This window comes from Rhinatrema bivittatum, chromosome 4 (genome assembly GCF_901001135.1).
Source record: "Rhinatrema bivittatum chromosome 4, aRhiBiv1.1, whole genome shotgun sequence".
NCBI lineage: Eukaryota > Metazoa > Chordata > Amphibia > Gymnophiona > Rhinatrematidae > Rhinatrema > Rhinatrema bivittatum.
In genome coordinates, this window is record NC_042618.1 from 184,553,583 (window position 1) to 184,576,065 (window position 22,483).

A 22,483-nucleotide genomic window follows, 5' to 3' on the forward strand; every position below is an offset into this window, starting at 1 on the left:
AGTTTTTGTAGAGGCCTCTCATGAGGGACTTTGTCAAATGCCTTCTGAAAATCCAAATACATTACATCTACCGGTTCACCTTTATCCACATGTTTATTATCCCCTTCAAAAAAATAAAGCAGATTTGTTAGGCAAGACTTCCCCTGGGTAAATTCATGTTGACTGTGTTCCATTAAATCATGTCTTTCTATATGCTCTACGATTTTGATCTTGAGAAGAGTTTCCACTATTTTTCCCGGCACTGAAATCAGGCTCACTGGGCTATAGTTACCCAGATCGCCCCTGGAGCCTATTTTAAATATTGGGGTTACATTGGCCACCCTAATTTATCCTTAGAGATTTGTAGCAGTCTGGCTTTTTCTGTTACCCCAGTAGGTGATGTATTAATGTTCTAGGGCCTGATGTAGTATTTGCATTGCTGCTTTTCCATAAGGTTGCTGTTATTTGAGTCCTGAGAGTCAGTGCTGTGATTGTATGGTATGAAAAGGTTCTAGGTGTCTTTTTTTTTTTTTTTAATTGCAGGGGTTTTTGTTACTTCACAAAATGTTTAGCAGTAGAGGGAGTCTTTTTTTTTTTTGCTGAGGTTATTCCAGAATTAAATATAGGCTTTTTTTCATGTTGGGTTGTAATGTAACTGTTGTAGTTCTGCTCTGCATCCGTTCTTATGATTATTGCTATTTTATTGTAGTTATGATGATCTCTACCTTTCTGGAAAGAGGATTCATGAAAGAATACATTGATATTTGTTTTATGACATAATTGATTGTATCTGATGTTTATGTGTTCTTTGCTTTTTACATGATATTCTTGTGTATTTATTAATTACAATAAACATAATAAAATAATACAGATTAATAAGGAATAAATAATAATAAATCTATAAACTTCTATTACGTAATTAATAAGCAATAGTAGCTTGTGATCCTATTTAATGTTTGGGTACTTGCCAGGTACTTGTGACTTGGATTCGCCACAGTTGGAAACAGGATACTGGGTTTGATGGACCCTTGGTCTGACCCAGTATGGCATATCTTATGTTTTTATGTTCTAATTTGTAATGTCGGTAAGTGCTTGAAATAATTGAGTTAAAATATTTGAAATAGTTTCACTCATGATGCATAATGGCTGTTGTAGACTACTTAGAAACCTATTGTAGGGAGCATGCTAAGGCATTATTTATCAATAAGAGTACAACTAGTAGGGCTCAGACCTGTATGCCTACATCCCACCCAGATAACCTTGGGCCCAACCAAAAATATCAGTTCTGGTTATGCCACTGTTTGGATAAGCTTAGAAGAAAAGTCCATAAACATTTATTGACCATGTAGACTTGGGGAAAGTCATTGTTTATCTCTGGATGTTAGCAGCATAAGATCTAGATACTATTTGGGAAGCTTCCAGGAACTTGTGATCTGGCTTGGAAACAGAATACTGGGCTTGATGGACCCTCATTCTGACCCAGTATGGCAATTCTTATGTTCTTAAGTCCAGTTTTGTACCTCTTGAATAGGTATACGAGATTCCTAGGCATCATAAGAAGCATAACTTTATACTAAGAAATTGCCAAGATCAGCATTGCAAAGCTCAACTTGGCTATAATAAACTGTGAAATGGAACATCGTGTTGGGCTTTAATTATATAAAGCTCCATTCTACATCCGTAATTTGTTTTATTGCTTAAACTCATATCTCTGACAATTATCCCTTATTTTAAAGAATTCCTCCTCAAACCTTGTAAAAAAAATTATCTTCCTAATTTCTCAGAAGGTAAAACATTTAACAGTGCACCTGCCCTAGGACTGGTAACCCACTGTTGCGATGCTGTTCATGGGCCTAGCAGTGAGCAGCCTCTTACCTCTGCCGCCAGGCCGCCCTGGCACCGTCTCTTGCAGCCTGGGGCTGCCACCTGTGGTCTGCGGCAATCGGAGCCGCCGCTGTTGTGTGCCTCCATGGCTCAGGGGCCTCCAACGTCATCCTCCCTCTCTGTGGCGGCAGGGAGCTGCCGCCGTGCCTTCTCTCAACCTAGCTTGATGTTACCCAGGTAGAAAGTCCATCAAACTAGGTTGAGAGATCATTGTACAAATCTCATCATTGTGTGAGTTTCCATACTCCAAAAGACATCAAATATTCACAAGAGTGCACTGTTCTGTTTGTATGTCTCACTCTGCATGTCAAAGTGGCCCCTAACCCTTACACTACTACCTAAACCTCACCTCGAGTTACTAGGTGGGCCTCCTATAGTAGCATAAATACTAACTCCTACAAGGGCCTTAAAGATAGTCTCTCCTTCTCTCTCTCTTTCTCTCTCACCCCCAGTGGTTGCAGGTAGGAAATGCAATAATTGCTGTATTACTATTACCACAAAGTATTTGAGAGAGAGACTCCTCTAAATCTGATATCAAATAGCACAAGTGAATGGGATGAAAAACCTATAATTTACTTACCTGGGATCAGGTAAAATTAATATTTCAGAAATACTATATTGATAATTATCAGTAATAATTTTTATCTAAATGAAAATTAATCTAAGTGGGCTTTATATTCATTCCACCATGAACATGAACTTCCCTTCCCAGGAAATTATAAAAAATATTCAACCCAAGGGAAGACCAAGATGGCCGCTGTATGAGAAAGCAGTGCAAGAGCCCTCTTTCCTGATTTGCAATTTTTCTTTAGGATTACCTTTCTTAATGCCTGATAATAAGCGCAAGGCTAAGGTGAGGGAGAACATTTCTAGTTCTCCCCTACCCGCCTTACATCAGCCATGGATTGAGGGGTATGTTGCTACAACGCCGACTTCTGGTCCGGGAGCGATGGTCGCTGCGGGACTCGTCGTGGAGCGAATGCTGAACATGCTGGCCGAGGAGATCTCTTTGAGCCCCGGTGCGCCGATTATGCCATCTCCCCCCTCTTGGGGGCAGTTGGATTGTCTGGAGCCTCAGCTGGTTTCTCCTGGGGTGAGTCTGGAGATCCCGGTTTTAAAAGGAACAGCTATGGAGGAGGTCAGTGGACCCATTTTGTGTTCTGCGGCAGCAGATTTGGATTCTGCTGGTGAGGAGAATTCTCCTCTCTCTGGGGCACCTTGAGCAGTAGGTCCTCTGGCCTGGGCCTCGACTCCAGTCCCCCTTGGGAGCTTGGGTGGTGATACTGCATCGAGTCTAGGTGAAGTGATACAGGAAAGCCTGGTTGTGAAATCAGAGTAATCTAAATCCTCTGTTATAACTTTGGATGCGGTATGGGATGTATTGGTTTCTTTTGAAATCTCTTTCTCTTCTTTAACGAAGATTTCCTTGGATATTAATCATCAGATTTTGGCAATTGAAAAACAAGTTCATTCTCAGGAAGCTAAACTGGATGTTTTGGACTCATGTATTGCCTCTGTTAAAAAAAAAAATTCAAAATGGGTTGGTTCAGTCTGAGCTGATCCATTCAAAGAAACTTGAAAATATTGAAAATTCCCTCCGAAGCCTCAGTCTTAGAGTTCTAAATTTTCCTTATACAAAATTAATTGCTTCTGTAGAACTTTTCAAGGTTTTGAAAATTACTACAGCTGCAATGCCTGTTATAACTAAGGCATGTTATTTACCACAAACAGGCCGATACAGTACAGTGTGCTCCGGCGGAGCGCACTGTTAACCCGCGGTTGGATACGCGTTTTCGACGCGCTAGCTTTACCCCTTATTCAGTAAGGGGTAATAGCGCGTAATAGTAAGGGGTAATAGCGCGTAATAGCTAGCTTTACCCCTTATTCAGTAAGGGGTAATAGCGCGTCGAAAACGCGCGTCCAACCCCCCCCCCCCCCCCCGAAACTAATAGCGCCCACAACATGCAAATGCATGTTGATGGCCCTATTAGTTATTCCCGCGCGATTCAGAAAGTAAAATGTGCAGCCAAGCCACACATTGTACTTTCAGAAATTAGCGCCTACCCAAAGGTAGGCATTAATTTCTCTCGGCACTGGGAAAGTGTCCAGTAAAGCAGTAAAAACTGCTTTTCTGTACACCCTCCGACTTAATATCATGGCGATATTAAGTCGGAGGTCCCAAAAATAAAAAATAATTAAAAATAAAAAAATTTAAAATCAGCCCGTGGCTCGTGGGTTGAAAACCAGACGCTCAATTTTGCTGGCGTCCGGTTTCCGAACCCGTGGCTGTCAGCGGGTCTGAGAACCAATACCGGCAAAATTGAGCATCGGCTGTCACACCCGCTAACAGCCGCTGCTTCTGTCAAAAAGGAGGCGCTAGGGACGCGCTAGTGTCCCTAACGCCTCCTTTTACCGCATGCTCTAATTAGCATATTTTTATTTACTGGATTGCGCGCACAGGACACTGGCCTGTGCGCGTGCCGGGAGAGTGGGCACTCACCCGCTCTCCCGCGTTTCTTTCTGTATCAGCCTGAAAGTGAGGAAGTGACAGGTGGAAGCCAGCCTCAGGATTTATCCCTTGATTTGACTAATATTCTTGAATTATCACAAAGAGACTGAGATTACCAAAACAGGCACATTGCTTGTATCTTTTGCTTTTTTGGTAGATAGGAATACTGTGTTTAGGTATTTTCTTTGTAACAGGCTGCTTCTGTTTTATGGCCAGAAATTGTGGATTTATACTGATATTACTAGGACGACTCAAGATCGCGGGAAAAGATTTTTTTGTCTATGAGATCTGAGGTTTTGTCAAAGGGAGCCCAATTTACATTGCGTTATCCCTGCAAGTGTTTAGTGAAGCATCTTAATGTTGATTATGTCTTTTTCGAACCTTCACAACTAAGGGCCTTAATGGATTCACATACCTAAAAGTTACTAGTTGCAGAATCTGCTAAATTTGATATATTGCAGTGATTGTTTTCTCATTATTTCTCTTATTTTTTTGGTTATTCTTGCTCCTTTCTTTCTGGTCTCTGTTGTGCTCGGGGGTGGACCCTTGTCCTGGAGCTGTGGAGAATGGCTCCCTCGTAGGACCAGGAAGCACCTGCCCCCAGGGGGCGGAGCACTGGAGGAGCAGAGGCCTCAATTAGCTTCACCACTGGAAGCCCGAGGTCCCCCCCGGGAGGAGCCTGTAGGGACCCGGGCCACTTGGACTTAGGTGGGCCTCGCAGGGTCTCCTGGAGAGATGGTAGACAGGCGTGCCCAGAGACAGAAGAGGAGTGTGGTCAGGTCCGAGACTGGAGGTCAGATGGAGCAAGGAGGACCAGAACAGCGTAAGTGATGACAAGGCTAAGAACAGAGCCAGAATCTGGAGACATGGTTGAGCAGGCAGATGGTCAGACTCCGGGGGTCAGTCCGAGGAGTGGTCAACAAAGGAGGGGTCAGGTTCTGGAGGTCAGACGAGGTCACAGGCAGGCCGAGGTCAGAAGGCAGACAGCAGGCAGACGGGTCTAGGAGCAGGCTGAAGTCAGAAGGCAGGCAGGTCAAGGAGCAGGCTGAAGTCAGAAGGCCGGCAGCAGGCAGGCAGGTCAAGAGCCAGCCGAGGTCAGTACCAGTGAAACATTCTGGAGGTACTACCTGGGGAGACGGACAGACGAAACAGGAACAGAAGGACACTGGAATACTAGGATGCAGGAACAAGGCTGGAACAGAAGGATCCTGGAACGAGACTGGAAAAATACTGGAACAAGGTTCAGATGCAGTGACAATCTAGCAAAGTACAAACCCGATTGCCAAGGCAAGGAAGTACAGGCAGGGACTTCCTTATATCAGGGAATCAATCAGGGCACACCGTGGAGCTAGGACCTGCCCCTGGCCCTACAAGAGGCCAGTTGGTCCGCACGCGCATAGGGGCATGGCCAACACCACTGAGGATGCCGAGCTCTGGCTTGAGGCCTGGTGCGTAGTGGAAGGCCCGGCGACCGCCACCGCAGGACACCGAGGCCTGGAAGAGCTCACAGCTACCGCTAGGGAGGCCGACCTGGGATCTGCCGTGGAACCAGAGAGGTGAGCAGGCCCGTTTGCTCAGCTCAGAGAGAACTATGCCTTGGTTGTTGAAAAATATTACAGATAACCCTGTAACCCCATCTCACCCTAATCTGGGTGAGATGGGGTTACAGGGTTATCTGTAATATTTTTCTTGTGCTTTTTAAATTCACTTCCATTCATCATGGAGAGAAGATATGGCTTATTGCAGGGCTTCCTAAACCTGTCCTAGGGGACCCCACAAGCAAGTCGGGATTTCAGGAAATCCACAATGAATATGCATGATATCAGTTTCAATTTGCATATACTGGATTTCCATGGTATCTCATGCATATTCATTGTGGACATCCTGAAAACCCGACTGGCTGTGGGGTCCCCAGGACAGGTTTGGGAAGCCCTGGCCTAGTGGTTAGTACAAAAGCACATCTCTGACATTCCTTGTGGCCTTGAGTAAATCACCTAATCTCCCATTGGCTCAGGTACCACTTACAAGCTAATTTGAAAACAAACGTGTGTGCACCCATACATGCGCATATCAGCACCTGAGTGGTAATACCCTGCAATTTTAAATTGTGCACGTACTTGCATACATATGTTTTTAAAGAAACACCTCCTGTGCATAAAAACGCACCTAGTCTTAGGAGATTGCTTGAGAAAATGCACTTCACGGATCTTTCCTAGGAGTTTGCAGGCTTTTACGGGCGTATGTAGGCAGATTTTAAAACATGCTCGTGCGAGGGACAACCCAGTTTTTCCAATTAGCCCAGACCCCTCTGGTTTTTCATCCTGCATACCCCCAGTTGATCCGGACCCCTCGTCCTGTCCTGTAACCGCTAAAACCCGAGATCTACAGACTTGCTCCTTATCAGGAGCAGCAGTAAAGTTACGCGGATAACAAGCCGCCGTGCTCCGCAGTCTCCGGTTTTAAAATACGGAGTTACGTGTGTAAGTGCTGGCCCCAGCCCTTTTCCACCCTCTTATTTTTGATACGTGCATACTTTGCGGCTTTTTAAAATCCGCATTGCTCATGTGCAGCCACATACATGTATATGTTGGCATTTTTGCACAAGCAATGTTTTTAAAATCAACCTCTTAGATCGTAAGCCCTTGAGGGAAGGGACTTATTATATCTGAATATTTATCACCATTCTATAAGCACTGCATATGTCCAGTAGTACTGTAAAAAAATAAGTAGTATTATTACACTGTTGAAAGGTATTTTATCCCAATCTAAATTAATTCCAGTGAAAAGAGAGTTTATAGCAGGGTGGCCAGCCCTGGTCCTCAAGAACCACAAACAGGCCTGGTATTCAGGATGTTCATAATGCATATGCATAAGGTAATTTGCATATAATGGAGGCAGTGCATGCAATTCTATTTTATGCATATTCATTGTGGATACTAGGTCAGATCAAGGTCCACAGTGAACATGCATGAGATAGATCTGCATGTACTGCCTCCATTGTATGCAAAGATACCTTATGCACATACATTACGGATATCCTGAATACTTGTGTCCTCCTCAGGACTGGGTTGAGAAACCCTGGTTAGAAGACTGTGTGCCATACAGGCAACGGAAACCATCAGATTGACCGATGCCTTGGATTTTACTCCTCAAGCTTGGTGGAGATGATGATACCCTGTCCTTCAATTCTATTTACTGAGGAAGTGAAATCATTTCTATTGCCAGTTGCCCAACACGTCCCTTCTTAAAGATTCTTGTATCCTGTCTAATAAAACAGAGCTCTTACTGCGATGCGCTTCCATCTGCATGAAATGCACCCTTCATTTCCCTGGCTTCTCTTTTGATTGAGTAATTTATTGTAATCTGAAGATTAAGCTGCTCACATTCTTTCTTTTAGAGCATAACTGTTCATACTTCAAACATTTCACCTCCGGGGAGAATGAAGAGATATTTGAAGTGACTACCCAAAAAGGTAAGAATTTGCACAAAGATTTTTTGAATGTTGAATTCCATTATGTTAAAAGCTGAGTGTCAATTACCATCATATTAATGCAGAAGAAACCAAAGGGGATTTAATACTTCTCTCTCTGCTGGATGAACTGGGGAAGGGTGTGTTTTTTTTTTCTTCTCTTCAGTTTCCATAGATTCAGACAAGATCACATGCTGCAGCTTAAAATGAATAACTTTCCAGTCGGTCGTGTAAAATGAACTCTGCCTAGTCAACGGCGCTTACTTTTTAGTGCAATATTCACTCAATAGTAGGTAAATACTGCCCTGGTAGCAGGGGACTGGTGACATTTAGAACAATATTGATATAATTCTGTCAGTAAATTACATCCTCTGCTGGCAGTAAATCATTTCCATTCCTGACTTCCCTGGTAGTTTGCATGCACCCTAGAGTGGTCCCTCGCTACAGTTAATTTGTTGACTCTCAACAAAGCGGCTTTGCACAGTGTAGCAGACGTGGTGCAACAATAATTGGGAAAAGACGACTTCAGCTCACCCCTTTTCATTGGCAGCTCAGGGCAGGTTACATTCAGGTGCAGTTGGTATTTCCCTATCCAGTGCTTTATATGTCATTATGCTAAAGCAAATGAAAAAAAAAAAATCTTAAGAAATCAGCCAAGTCACGTGATTTGCCCCCCTACGTGTTATACTCTTCTCTCGGCTCTGCTGCTGTGTCCATTTATTTTACATGCAAGACTGACAGCTTTGTGAATGTTGATGGAAATACCATATATAAAAATTTGGTTTCATTAGTCTTAATGGAAGATAGAAAGAGAAAAGTAGAGCATATGCAAGATAATCAGCCTAGTTGGGGTGGTGGGCTTGGGGGCAGCTGTTTGGGTCTGACGGTTTCTTTCAGTATTTTTTTGGGTTTCCAACTCAATTGAAATCTGCCTTTGGCTACATCGCCATAAGACCTCATTCATAAATACCAAGGGATTCTAACCCCTACTCCATTTTGATATCTACCTCCCAATGAACATTCCTTCAAATTTTTGAAAGGCCATGTGCATAAAAATCTTCTTTTGTGCAACATTTTATAAGTTGAGTTCAAATTTATGCGTTACAAGCCAGAACGATACAAATATCATTGGGATGTCTCGTGTTTTGCCATGTGCGCAGGGTCCATGACGTATGAGCGCGCACACACACGTGCACAGCTTTGAGGGGACAATGCTCTCAATGCAGCCTAGCCCTCACAGTGACAGCCTTTGGCCATGGGCCCAGTTCATGGCTCCTGTAGATCCTAAGTCTGGCCACTAGATGTCACAGTTAAGTGATGGTTGAGACTACCTTCCCATGAGTGGCTGTGAATATCACCTCAGTATCATTCCCAGTCCTGGCCTAGAAATGAAACCCAGGTGCTTTGCATAGGAATACACAGCACTGCCATTAAACCATTGGCCCAGCCCTCAGTGGTTTTTTTTTTTTATTTTTTTTAAAGAAGCTTCTAAAAACCTGGTAGCAATGTTGCATGCTACTATGCATGTGATCCAAATATGTCTTTATTTATTCAATTTCATATATCTCCTAATATGAAAATCTCTTCACCCCCCCCTCCCCCATCAATCCTGATTCTATTGCACTGGTTTCCCAATAAGTCTGGCTTTGAATATCCACAATGAATATTCATGATATGTATTTGTATGTATTAGGTATAAGAGCCAACTTGATTTCTATAGTTTGGTTATCTTGAAAACCAAATATGTTGTGATTTCTACATGACCAGATCTAGAAAATACTGCCCATTAGCAGTGTTTCCCAACCCTCTCCTGGAAGTGCACCTGACCAAACAGGTGTTCAGGATATTGGTAATGAATATGCATGAAATAGATTTTCATACATTGAAGACCCAGTGTATGCAAATCTCTCATGTATATTCATTGTGGCAATCCTGAAAACCCCACTAGATAGGTGTGCTCCAGGAAAGGATTGGGAAAAACTGAACCTATGTGACTTAATAGCACAGTTACTCAAAGCTTCAGAGACATCTGTGACATAGAATTCTCAGCTGGATATGCGCTGCCTCTGCAACCAAGCATTTATCCATGTAGGTGGATGGACTAAAATGGAAGGAAAAAAGCATAGTGACCACAAATGAAAACCCCCATGGCAGCTCAGCTTGAGTCCTTCCTGACATCAAGAGTGCAGGGCTGCAGCACATTCTGATTGACCTGGAAGATCAAAGACGATGGATGTCCGCCTTAGTGCAGCAGTCTAACCAATAACCCAATAATGCTACTGACCAGACACACAAACCACAAAATAAAAACAATCTATCCAGTACTACCCAATTTAGCTCCTGTACCCAGGTTGGTGATGAAAGAGTTCATGGAAACAGGTAATCCATCAGATCTAGAGAGGCTCAGATATGGGGTATTTTCCAGTAACTAGAAAACACGTTGTATCAAGCTCTTATCTTTTTTATGTATCAGAAAATACTTAACTTATATTTTTACTTGGTATTTTTATATTGTATATATTTTATGTTTTACTTCAGACCTTCATACCACCCCGCGGTTGAACAAGTTCATGATTTTCACTTGTATATTCACCCCTCGGGGTCACCTTTAATGATTAAAACTAAAGGTTTTTCACAAGAATGACTTTTCAAAGAAACATAGAAAACCATGGCAGATACTGACCACCAGGTCCAACCATTTTCTCTGTCTGCTTCAGTACCGCAGACCCTACTTGTTCTCCAGTTTTCCTATCACTTCCTCATCTGTGGTTCTTCTGTGTCTGTCCCATTTTTTCTTGAAGTCTGATACCATTGTTTCCCCACATCCAATGGGAGGCTCTTCCAGGTCCTAAGTTATGCAACTCCTTGCCTCCAGATCTATGCCTGGAACACTGTACCCAAACCTTTGAAAAAACAAAACAAAACTATAAACATGGCTTTTTAAACAAGCCTTCACTTAGCCTCTTCCTAGCCACTTCCCTCTTGACGAAGCCTCTCCCCCCCCTTCTTTCATTATGACTCTCCTTCTTCTTTACCTTCCACCCCGAGCCACCGCCCCCACCCCCCCAGCCTTCTCAAGTAATCCTTCCTAAGTTAACCTTTTCCCGTTCTTCCCTATTCGCCCCCTTCCCTTGACCTCTTAGTACTCCTCCCCCGAATTCCCCCTCAACCTGTTTATAACCCCCATCTCTCGTTAAGATTTTCCTCCACCTTTTCCATCCTCCCCTAACTGCGCCCCCCTTGCCTTCTTAAGTAACCTCCCTAAGTAAACCTTCCCTCTATCTTATCTATACCCCCCCTTTCCTTTGACCTCTTAGATAGAACTCCTTCCCTCCGAATTTGCAGATAAACCTGCTTATAACCCTATGTTATATAATCAACTGTATATAAACATTATATACAATCCTTTGTTATACCGCCTACTTTACATTAACCTCCGTCTCCTCCCACCACATATTTTCCTTTAATCTGACAGGGGAAATGTGGATAAGCCGATTAGGTGAACAGTAGATCAGTATCCTTCCTCTGCATATCTCCTTTAGACCAATAGTTGAACTGTATATAAACTGTATATAAACCTTGTATATAACCCTATGCTATATATATTACTGTATATAAATCACCGTTTTATTTCACTTATTTTACCATTAGAACAACAGTTGATCAGTCTTCCTTTAGACCAACAGCTGGTCTAGCTTCCTAGACCCTCCTCCATTTGTATTATGCACCAGATAGGCACCCTTACTGCCATACTACCCTATCTTAATCTATTTCTGTTTCCTTCTATTTCCAAATTTTTTTCCCCCCGTTTATTGTAATTTTGCCTCTTCGTTTGTGTTAAGCTACCTGAGTTTCATGTAAACCGATGTGATATTTTATATGAATGTCGGTATAGAAAAGTTTTAAATAAATAAATATCTCTACCACACTTTCATTGAAGAAATGTTTCCTTATGTTATTAATAAGTCAACCCCTACTCCAATGTCAAGTGATAGGAAAACTGGAGAACAAATAGGGTCTGCAGTACTGAAGGAGACAGAGAAAATGGTTGGACCTGGTGGTCAGTATCTGCCATGGTTTTCTATGTTTCTTTGGAAAGTCATTCTTGTGAAAAACTTTTAGTTACTGGTATGGTGAGGATTAAGATTATTACTGCCATCTTATGTAAAGACTTTCTTTAACATTTTGTGTCGATAGAATACAGCATCTCAGCAGCAGCTTTAGCTATTATCGGGGTTGGTTTCATGATCCTGGCAACCATCTGCACCCTCTTGGCCTTCAATAAAAAGAGGGACTATCTGCTAAAGCCAGCAGCAATGTTTTATACATTTGCAGGTGAGAACTTTTTCTGACCTTTTAATTATATTCACATTCATTTTGGTAGAAGAGAGTCTAAAATGGATTTATACAGTATCTTTGATCCAGATAAGACCACAGCATGCCTTCTGGGTACCTAGCATTTTAATTTCATGATATTTTTCAAGGGGAGAAAGAACAATATTATTACTCAAAGATAAGGGACTATGCAATAAAACTCATGCAAAATAAGTTTAGCATGGGCTCATTAAAAAGTCACTTAATGAGCAATGCAAAAAAGATAAAACATGTCAGAAAAAGCATGTTCATGCTATTCCCATGCACAGAAACCTGAAAATGCATTGGCTAATAGGGATGGGCATTAGTTTTAACAAATGCTAACACTGCAATGAATGAGGCCTCCTATGAAAATACCCAAATTTTTAGATATTTTCATATTTGTAGCATGAAAAAAAAAGAGCCTCCAGTGGCTCTGGCTGGACTTTCCTGGCCAAAAAACTGTCCGGGTGTAAGCAGCTCCCAACCCAGTCCCCACTTGCCCCCTACCCAGATCATGCTGTAATAGGGCGGGAGTAGGGCCCAGTTGCTCCTGCCTGTGTCCCAGTGCTTTGAAAATGGTGGCGTCCTCCTGGAGGACACTGCTGAAGTGACATCATTTTGGCACCTTCCTCTGGTGCAGCTGGCACTATCTTTTGATGTATGCCCATCACTACATCACCATCGCACAGGCAGCTGTGCCATTTTTAAAGTGCTGGGATCCAGGCAGGAGTAACTGGGCCTCGCTCTTGCTCATTTTCAGCAGGATCTAGGAAAATAAATGGGGGCCGGGGTGGGAGCTCCCTGGCCCCATCAGCTTTATAGAGAAGGGCTCCAGCCCAAGCCTAGGCCTTGAAGATGGACCCAGGCAGTCTTTTGGCCTGGGAAGGCTCAGTCAGGGCCAGTGGAGGCCTGTTTTTTTTTTTTTTTAATTGGTTTGGGGTTTTTTTTTCAGTTTGGTAAATGAACCAAAACAAACAAAAAAAACATTAAACAAACCAAATAAAAACAAAAACCCCCAAAATGAAAAAAACCCCAAAACAAACAGAAAACTTTGGAGCTATATATAGGAAAATTGGTTCTTACCTGCTAATTTTCATTCCTGTAATACCACAGATCAGTCCAGACCAGTGAGTTATGCATTCCTACCAGCAGATGGAGTCAGAGAACAATTAGAACTTTGGGCACTGCTACATAACGAGAGTGCCACCTGCTGTCCCTCAGTATTGACCTGTACCCAAGCCTAAACAACCAAACTTTACTTAAAAAGGCGAAAAGGATTGGAACCCAAAACTTAACCGCCAACCTCTTGCCCGGAACAAATAAAACAAACCACTAAACCACTTCAGAACTTGTCCCTTCTGGAGCATTTGTAAAAAGACCAAATTGTTTCTGCAGGAAATATCACCTATCAAGGTAGTCTTTTAGAATCTGAAAAGGGGGACAGGTCTCTGGACTGATCTGTGGTATCACAGGAACGAAAATTAGCAGGTAAGAACCAATTTTCCTTTCCTGAACATACCCAGACCAGTGGGATGTACCCAAGCTACTCTACACAGCGGGAGCCCGAAAGACCCGCTTGCAGTACAACCTCCCCATAGGATGATTCATCTTGCGCCCTCACATCTAAATGATAATGCTTGTTGAAAGTGTGCAGGGAGGACCAAACCGCCACTTTGCAGATCTCCTGAGGCGACAGAAGCTGACACTCAGCCCAGGAGGTAGCCTGGGCTCTATTGGAATGAGCTCTCAGATCCATGGGCACCTGATGCCCACGGGCAACATAAGCCGCAGCAATAGCCTCCTTAATCCAGCGCGAAATCATCACCTTCAAAGCCTTGTCACCCTTCTTAGGACCCCCAAACAAGACAAACAGATGGTCCGAATGCCGGAAGTCATTAGTAACCTCCAAATAGCGCAAAAGAACGCGATGCACATCCAAAAGATGAAGTTCCTTCTCCTGAGAATCCCTGAACCAGTTTGGAAATCCTGGCAGATCCACTGCCTAATTGACATGAAAAGCAGAGACCACCTTGGGCACGAAGGAAGGAACCGTGCACAGCAAAACTCTATCATCGAAAATCCTAAGAAAAGGATCTCGACACGACAAAGCCTGTAATTCTGAAATGCGCCGAGCAGAACAAATGGCTATGAGGAAAACAGTCTTCAAGGTCAAATCCTTAATGGAAGCCCTCCGTAAAGGCTCAAAGGGGGCTCCACAAAACACCCGAAGCATCAGGTTCAAACTCCAGTCCGGACATAACGGGCGTACAGAAGGATGTAAATGCTTTACTCCTTTGAGAAAACGCGAAATGTCTGGATACGCTGCCAGTGACCGACCGTGAACTCTGCCCCTTAAGGCATCTAAGGCAGCCACTTGAACCCTAAACTAAACCTTTAGTCAACCTCTGTTGCAGGAAGTCCAACACCTGGGGAATCTCTGACAAAAGATCCAAGGAGCGCTGGCGGCACCATGCCTCAAATAACCTCCAGACCCTAACATAGGCCATAGAAGTAGAAGGCAGACGCACCTGAAAAAGAGTGGAAATGACCTGCTCGAAATATCCTCTCAATCGCAATCGCCACTTCTCAAAAGCCAGGCCGCAAGAGAGAAGCGATCCTCCCGATCTGAAAATATGGGCCCCTGACGGAGTAGATGCGGAAGATGCGCCAGCTGTAGAGGACCTTCCAAGGCTAATTACACCATGTCCGCGAACCATGGGCGACGCGGCCACTCTGGAGCCACCAACACTACACTGCCTGGATGCCGCTCTATGCGTCGTAGAAGCCAACTGATGAGAGGCCAGGGAGGAAAGGCATAGAGAAGAATGCCCGTGGGCCACGGACAAACCAGAGCGTCCATTCCTACCGAGCCTATTTCTTGACAACAGCTGAAGAAGCACTCCATCTTTGCAATGGCTTGAGTTGCCATCAGATCCAACTGAGGCACGCCCCACCTGGCGCAAATGAGGTTCCATGCTTCGGGAGCTAAATCCCACTCTCCCGGATCGAGCTGTTGCCTGCTGAGGAAGTCCGCCTGTACATTTTCCACGCCCGTGACATGAGACATGGCAATTCCTTTGAGATGTGCTTCACCCAAGCGAACAATAGCCTCGCCTCCAATGCCACCACGAGACTCCATGTTCCACCTTGCCAGTTGATGTAAGCTACCGTCGCTGCATTGTCTGAGAACATTCGAACCATTGTGTCCTTGACCAGAGCAAGAAATGCTCAGAGGGCCAGCCGGACAGCCCTCATCTCGAGGCGGTTGATGGACCAGGATTTCTCCGTTGGAGACCAAAGCCCTTGGGCAGATTTGTTGAGGCAGACTGCACCCCATCCGGATAGACTGGCATCCATGGAGATAACCACCCAATTCGGAGGGTCTAAGTCTACTCCCTGTTCCAGGTTGCTGCGTGAAAGCCACCATGATAGACTGACTCTGGACTCTAGGAGGAGGGGTTACGGTATATGGAACTTTTCTAACACCGGACTCCACCGCGATAATAGCGCACGCTGCAACGGATGCAAATGAGCGAACGCCCATGGGACCAAATCCAAGGTGGAGGCCATGGATCCAGAACCTGTAAGTGATGCCAAACTGTCGGATTCTTCCTCTGAAGCAGGGCTTGGACCTGATCCTGCAACTTTGTTACACGGTCTGCTGCCAGAGAAACCTTGCCTTGGAAAGTGTCGAAGTGCGCTCCCAAATAGACCAATGACTACGTGGGCTCCAAACGACTCTTCTGGACATTTATGACCCAGCCGAGTGACTACAAGGTAAGCATCACCCTCTGAACTGATCTTACACAGTCCTCCTGAGACTTCGCTCGGATTAGCCAGTTGTCGAGATACAGGTGAACAAGGACTCCCTCCTTGCGCAGAAACGCCGCCATGACCACCATGACCTTGGTGAAAGTACGTGGAGCCGTTGCCAGGCCGAAAGGAAGAGCTTGAAACTGGAAAAGTTGGCCCATCACCTTGAAGTGGAGGAACCGCTGGTGAACCCGGCAAATCGGGATGTGAAGATACACCTCGGTGAGGTCTAACAATGCGAGAAACTCTCCTCTGCATACCGCAGCCACCACAGTTCTCGTCTCCATGCAAAAACGGGGAGCTCGCAAACACTTGTTCACCTTCTGCAGATCCAGAATGGGACAAAAGGTGCCCTCTTTCTTGGGAACAACAAAGTAGACCGAATACCATTCCTTGCCCTGTTCCGCCAGAGGAACTGGAACAATGGTCAGGAGATCGAGCAGCTGTTGTAGCATCCCCTGTATTGCCTCGCGCTTGACGAGAAGCGATGCGAGACTCCACAAAGGCCTCCCGCACCGGGTGTGAAAACTCGAGACAATCTGCCTCTGACAGCTTCTACGACAGAATGGGTGCCCCTGCCTTCATTGGGTAGGTTTTTCCACAACCAGCACCCTGGCCCGTGGACTGTCTGCCTGGGCGCCGTCCTCCACGAAAGTACTGCTGACATCCCGAACCCGGCCTGGACCCCGAAGGAGCTAAAGACCTACCAGGGCGAAATCTGTGAAAATCCTGAAAACAAGCCCGCGGGGGAAAAACCTTACCCAAAGGTTTCTTATCCTCTGGCAATCGGTTGCCCTTGGACTCCCCCAGAAATTTCACCAACTGGTCGAGACCCTCTCCGAAGAGAAGCTTGCCCTTAAAGGAGAGGTTACAAAGTTGAGAGCAGATAAGTCTGCTGACCAATTACACAACCAGAGCAATCTACGAGCCATAACCACAGACACCATACTACTCGCTGAGGTAGTAATCAAGTAATACAACGCGTCTGTGACAAAGGCAACTCCTGCCTCCAAATGCGCGGCGTGAAAAGGCCCCTTGCCGTCGGGACTGGGGGTTGTGGCTGCCTCCTGAACCCAAAGACAGGCTCTCTGCATGAGGCTGGCGCAAATCGCCGTCCTGAGACTCAGCGCTGAGACCTCAAAGACTCGCTTCAGATGAATCTCCAGTTTGCGGTCCTGAATGTCCTTCAGCGCAGCGGCCCCGGCCACAGGAATGGTGGTCTTCTTAGTCACGGCAGACACCGCCGCATCCACCTTCGGTATCTTTAGAAGATCCAAAACATCCTCTGCTAGCGGGTAAATTTTCGCCATGGGTCTTCCCACTTTTAAACCCGCATCCAGCGAGTCCCACTCCCAGCTCACTAGCTTGCGGACCTTCTTAGGTAATGGAAAGGAAGTTGTCGGACCCCAAATCCCCAAATCCCATCCAGGACTGTCTGATTCCTCCTGTGAAACTTTGATCCCCAGGACCTCCAAGATCTGAGGAATGAGAGGTCGAAGCTCCTCTCGCTTAAACAAGCGCATGATGCTGGAGTTCATTGCCTTCTGAGGGTGAGAGATCATCTTGATCCGGGTCATCCTGTATCACATCACCCATCACTGGGTTAGTCCCGGATCCTGATCTGCCCCAGGGTCTCTGGGATCCCTGAGTGGGGCCAGCAACCTATCCACACCTTGAGCCCCTTGGTGAGCCCCTGCAGGGTGATAGCGGTCCAGGGACCCCGTGGGTATCCCCTTTGGTGGATACTGCTAAAGGGTCTGGCTGCGCTGCTCTCTTCAGGATCTCCTGTTTCCAAGCCAGGAACACCTGATGCACCAGGAGCATAAACTCAGGGCAAAACTCCTCTGAATCAACACCACCCCCTGCAGGAGGGTCCGTGGCCCAGGGTCATCCCCAAAAGTGGGAATTTGGTCCACCGGAGAAAAAAATGGGATGGGCCTCCTCCTCCCCTGGCAGCCACTGCGAGCTACCCTCCCCTGGCGAGGAGGACCGGAGCCCTTGCCTGCTTGCTGCTCCCCCCGAGGAAGTTCCCTCCTGCCCTGAAGAACAGGCAGAACACAGGGAATTAGCATTTATGGCCTGCTCGGCTGCCCGACACGCACGCCAGGTTCCCAACTTAGGCCGGGGTGCCATTGAGAAAAACGAGCAGCAACACGGTCGGCTAAAAAAAAAAGAAAAACATTCCAGTCAGAAAACCTTTGCACGGGGTTAAGCTCATCACTCTAGCTAGCCTGCCGACTAAACGGCACATCTGTCCCCCAAATGAACTGCTCCTACCTGGAAAGGCTTCGTCCTTGCTTTCTTCTTTGAAGAAAACTTTACCCTGACAGAGTTGGAGTCTGAGGGAAGGAGTTAGAGGAGCCTCCTCAGTAGTCGAGGAAATCAGGAGCCTCTGGTTATCGAGACACTGGCACCGATGAGGGTGAGACACAGGCAGAGGTATCCAATCCCCCCTGGACGCCTGACTTCAACTGAGGGATGGCCCACGAAGGTGCCTAACACCACAGGAAGCTACATTACTAACTACAAACTAGCCTATCCTAGGAAAAAAACCTTTCCCTAATAACTAACAGACTGTAGGTTTCCATCTCTACCATCTGCTGGAGTCAGAGAAATACTGAGGGACTGCAGGTGGCACTCTCGTTATGTAGCAGTGCCCAAACTTCTAATTGTTCTCTGACTCCATCTGCTGGTAGGAATGCACAACCCACTGATCTGGACTGATCTGGGTATGTTCAGGAACTCTATTGGCTAAAAATAGTGTGAGCATGTTACTTACAGAGGGAATGCTAATAGCATGAGCACACTAAACTGAGCATGCTTACTTCTTTTTTTGCTCTTGGCTCCTCCTACTAGTTTTCTTCAGGTATACAGCTAAGCCTAGCACATGGAGGTTGCTTGTCAAAGCTGTGGGAATATGAGGGAGACAGAGTACATTCCAGGTGAGGAAGTCAAATGAGAGCAGAAAACTGATAGGACTGCATATTTAGAAGCATCTGTCTTCTGTGCTAGCAAGGATCGTCAAAGAGTGGTGACAGAGATGTAGTTGGGAGCATGCAAGAGTGAGACAGAGAGGAATCTGGCTGCCCTGACTCAAGAGCTCCAGCATCTGGCCATTCCCCGCTCTATAACCCCCCCTATAGTGTAGACCAGTGTTTCCCAACTCTCTCCTGGAAGCACATCAAGCTAGTCAAGTTTTCAGGATTGCCACAACAAATATGCATGAGACAGATTTGCATTCGCTGGGTCTCCAGTGTATTCAGCTCCATCTCATGCATATTCATTATGGATATCCTAATACCCATCAAAAAATGAATCACATAACCCCGTATCTTTGAAAAAGTGAAGGACTATGGCAAATACCCAATGTGAAGCCTCGCATCTAAAACAAGCTTGTTTAGAATGCGAGGCTTCAGAGTTGATTGGATAAAAACAGTGTTACATTCAAGTTAAGTTGAAACTTTATAGCATGTATAAAAAAGAAAAACATATATGTTCACTTGGAATTGACCAATGATTAAACATAAGGCTGAGTCATAAAGTGATACCACTGCACAATGAAGCCTATTATGAGTGTCAAGCACACAGTAAGCGTCTCTCACTGATATGTTCAGTTGGTACTTTTGGCGATCTGTTTTGACATATCCTAAAAATCCAACAAGTTAGGTCCTCCAGGAAATGGTTGGGAAAAACCGGTGTAGGCACTGCAATGGCTGCACCATACAATCCACAACTGCCTCAGTTTATTGGCATGAACTCTGCATGCAAACCAAACCAATTGTTCAGTTGAAAGAGAGTTTTTGAGTTTTAGACTGCTCTTCAGCCTCTGAATGCTAGTAATCTTTGCCTACACAAACAATGTCAGTGTCCTCTGGAAACCTGTTGGAAATACATTCATCTTGAGTATACAAAGATGGATTTTTTTTTGACGTGCTCAAAAATGGGTTAGTGTGTCTCCTTCCTTTTCACTGTCCTGCTGGTGCCCTGTGAAAGCTTTCTTTCTTTTTTTGGAGGGGTTTGGAAGAAGGCCTGGAGAGCCTATTTGCTTGTCCTTGAGGGTGGGAGTCCCCCTGCTTTTCTGATTAGCCAGGGTTGGGATTGGGCCCCCCACCCACACAAACACTTTTGTTCACTATGAAGTCTCGGAAAACCTGCAGTGCTGAGCGGCCAAACTAACCCTAACAATAAACCTGAGAATCAGGCCATTACTTTGGAGCTTGTCCATTTCCATGTCATTATGAAATCTCTTTCTTGTATATTGTGAGGCATGGAGCATTGCTTGAAGAGGCTCCATAATGTCAGTGCTTTGTTTGAGAAGACATATTTGTTACATGAATTTTCTGTCAATTTGTGCAAAATCCTGTCCGTGGCCTTCGTATTCTAGGGCCTTTGTTTCCAATTGGCTGAGCCCTCTTCACAGCATGATCAATTTAATGTTATCATGATATTTAGCTTGCCCTTGCTAAGCAGCATGCTTACATTAGTATGTTAACACCAAGTCCTAGCAGATAATAAACAATGCTCAATTAGCAAGCTGTCACTAAATAACGTGGAGTGTGAGCACGGTATACCCCTCAGTTGTATATATAATGTTCCTTCGTTTGCATGCATGGACTGTCACATTTTTGTATGCTCACTCTAACTTCTTTACCAAACTCTTTAATGTGGATAAGGCCTTCTAGCATAGCTTGCAAGTTTTAGCATGCACAAGGGCCTTGACATGCAAGCTAAGGTTCATTGCATGGGTAAATTAAGATGCAGACTGATAAAATGCTTTGTTCAGAGTTACTCAGAGAATCAGTGATCGTCAGGTTTCAAAGTAAAGAGTTACTCTCACTTAACTCCAGGGATTAGCCAGCCATCCTCTTAAGGATTTTCACAAGAGACAGAAGTAGTACCTGATTGTGCTTTGATGCAACTCTTACTTTTGTTTATCTGTCTATCCTCTTTACACTTAATTAGTGATTTTAGAATCTGTGGTAGAAGACACATCATGTGCTTTCATCTTGTGATGGGGTTGGAGGTAACAGACATAGAAATGGAATTAAGAGCATAAGGGAGACCAAACCTCTTCCATATCCACATTGCACTATTTATTTCATCTCTCCTTTTCCAGGTCTTTGCATCATCATCGCTGTTGAAGTTATCAGACAATCAGTGAAGAGGATGGTAGACAGCGAGGACACTGTCTGGATTGAATACTATTATTCTTGGTCTTTTGCTTGTGCCTGTGCAGCCTTTGTGCTGCTCTTCATCTGTGGAATTGCTCTCCTCTTAATCTCCTTGCCTCGCATGCCCAGAAACCCATGGGAGACTTGCATGGATGCAGAACCAGAGAACTAAAAACGTTCTGTTTAGGAATGCTGCTGAAGCACTGCCAGGAAGTGAGAAACTTACACGACTGGTAGGATAGGACTCCAAGTTTCTTAAGTTAACAGATGACTGAATAGGTTCAATAGAAAAGAGTGGTCATAAAAATCACAGGGCTACATTTGTACGTTGGGTCCCTTCCCATATTATAGTAGATTACTTTTTTGATCTAACCTGTGCTCCTGAAATATTGACTGAACCTTTTAAAGATGTAATGTGCTGATTACATATATAGAAGCCCGATGATGGCACTCTTTAGAGCCAATTAAGGATAAGCCATACCTATTTTTCACATTTAGTAGAGGGAGGGCAAATGTCATACATTCTGAGCATTAAAAATACACATTTTCTATTAATGTAAACAAAGTAATAACAAAGGATGCACCCAGGATTAAGAAAATTTACTGTTTACCAGCAAGAATATTTGTATGTTTAAGGGTTTTTCTTTAATGGATAAGTATGGTGGTAGATATGGCAGCAATATGCAAGATGCAGGTCTGGTTGTTAAACAGTGGATCAGCTGAGCATTCTGCTCAATTTCTGAACTTTCTAAAATGTTTTATTTTTTAATGAAGAATGTCTGAGAAATGACAGAGATGAATTTAACTCGCTTGTTTCAAATAAAAATTTCATAGCCTATGTCTTTGTGTTATATGTACAATGTCTTAAAGAGAATAAACACACTGCAACCAACAGCATCCAAATGTGATCAATATGCTGCTAAGTTAAACTTGTTCAATACTACTTAAACCTGGTTTCTGTGCAGCTCACCTTGGAGCACTCCTCTATTTCAGAGCAGAATGTGTGTGAGCAGAATACCAAGCAATCAATCTGGGATCTAAAGAGAACTTTTATTGGTCTAACAAAGATGACGACTTGAGTTTTCAAAACCCTATCTAGGTCCCTTCTTCAGATCTCAATGCTAGACTGAAGCAGCTGCATCCGAAGAAGGGACCATAGTGATCTTGAAAGCTCAAGTGCCACACCATGGGGCCGGGCGCACTATATAACCCTCAGGCGGACGCAGGTTAAATAGGCACTAATCCACCCCCTAATGCAATAGGGGGATTAGTGCCTGATTAACGTGCGTCCGACACAGAGTG

At 44.6% G+C, this 22,483-nt stretch overlaps 1 protein-coding gene across 1 annotated transcript in view; it reads left to right on the top strand.

Moving 5' to 3' along the window:
* Window positions 1-22,073, top strand: part of CACNG1 (calcium voltage-gated channel auxiliary subunit gamma 1) — a 99,264-nt gene extending 77,191 nt beyond the window's left edge. The window contains exons 2-4 of the mRNA XM_029599343.1: window positions 7,770-7,844; window positions 12,039-12,176; window positions 21,127-22,073. Coding sequence (XP_029455203.1) covers window positions 7,770-7,844; window positions 12,039-12,176; window positions 21,127-21,353 — 440 coding nt within the window. The 3' untranslated portion in view covers window positions 21,354-22,073. The remainder of the gene's footprint in view (window positions 1-7,769; window positions 7,845-12,038; window positions 12,177-21,126) is intronic.
* The last annotated feature ends 410 nt before the right edge of the window (window positions 22,074-22,483 follow it).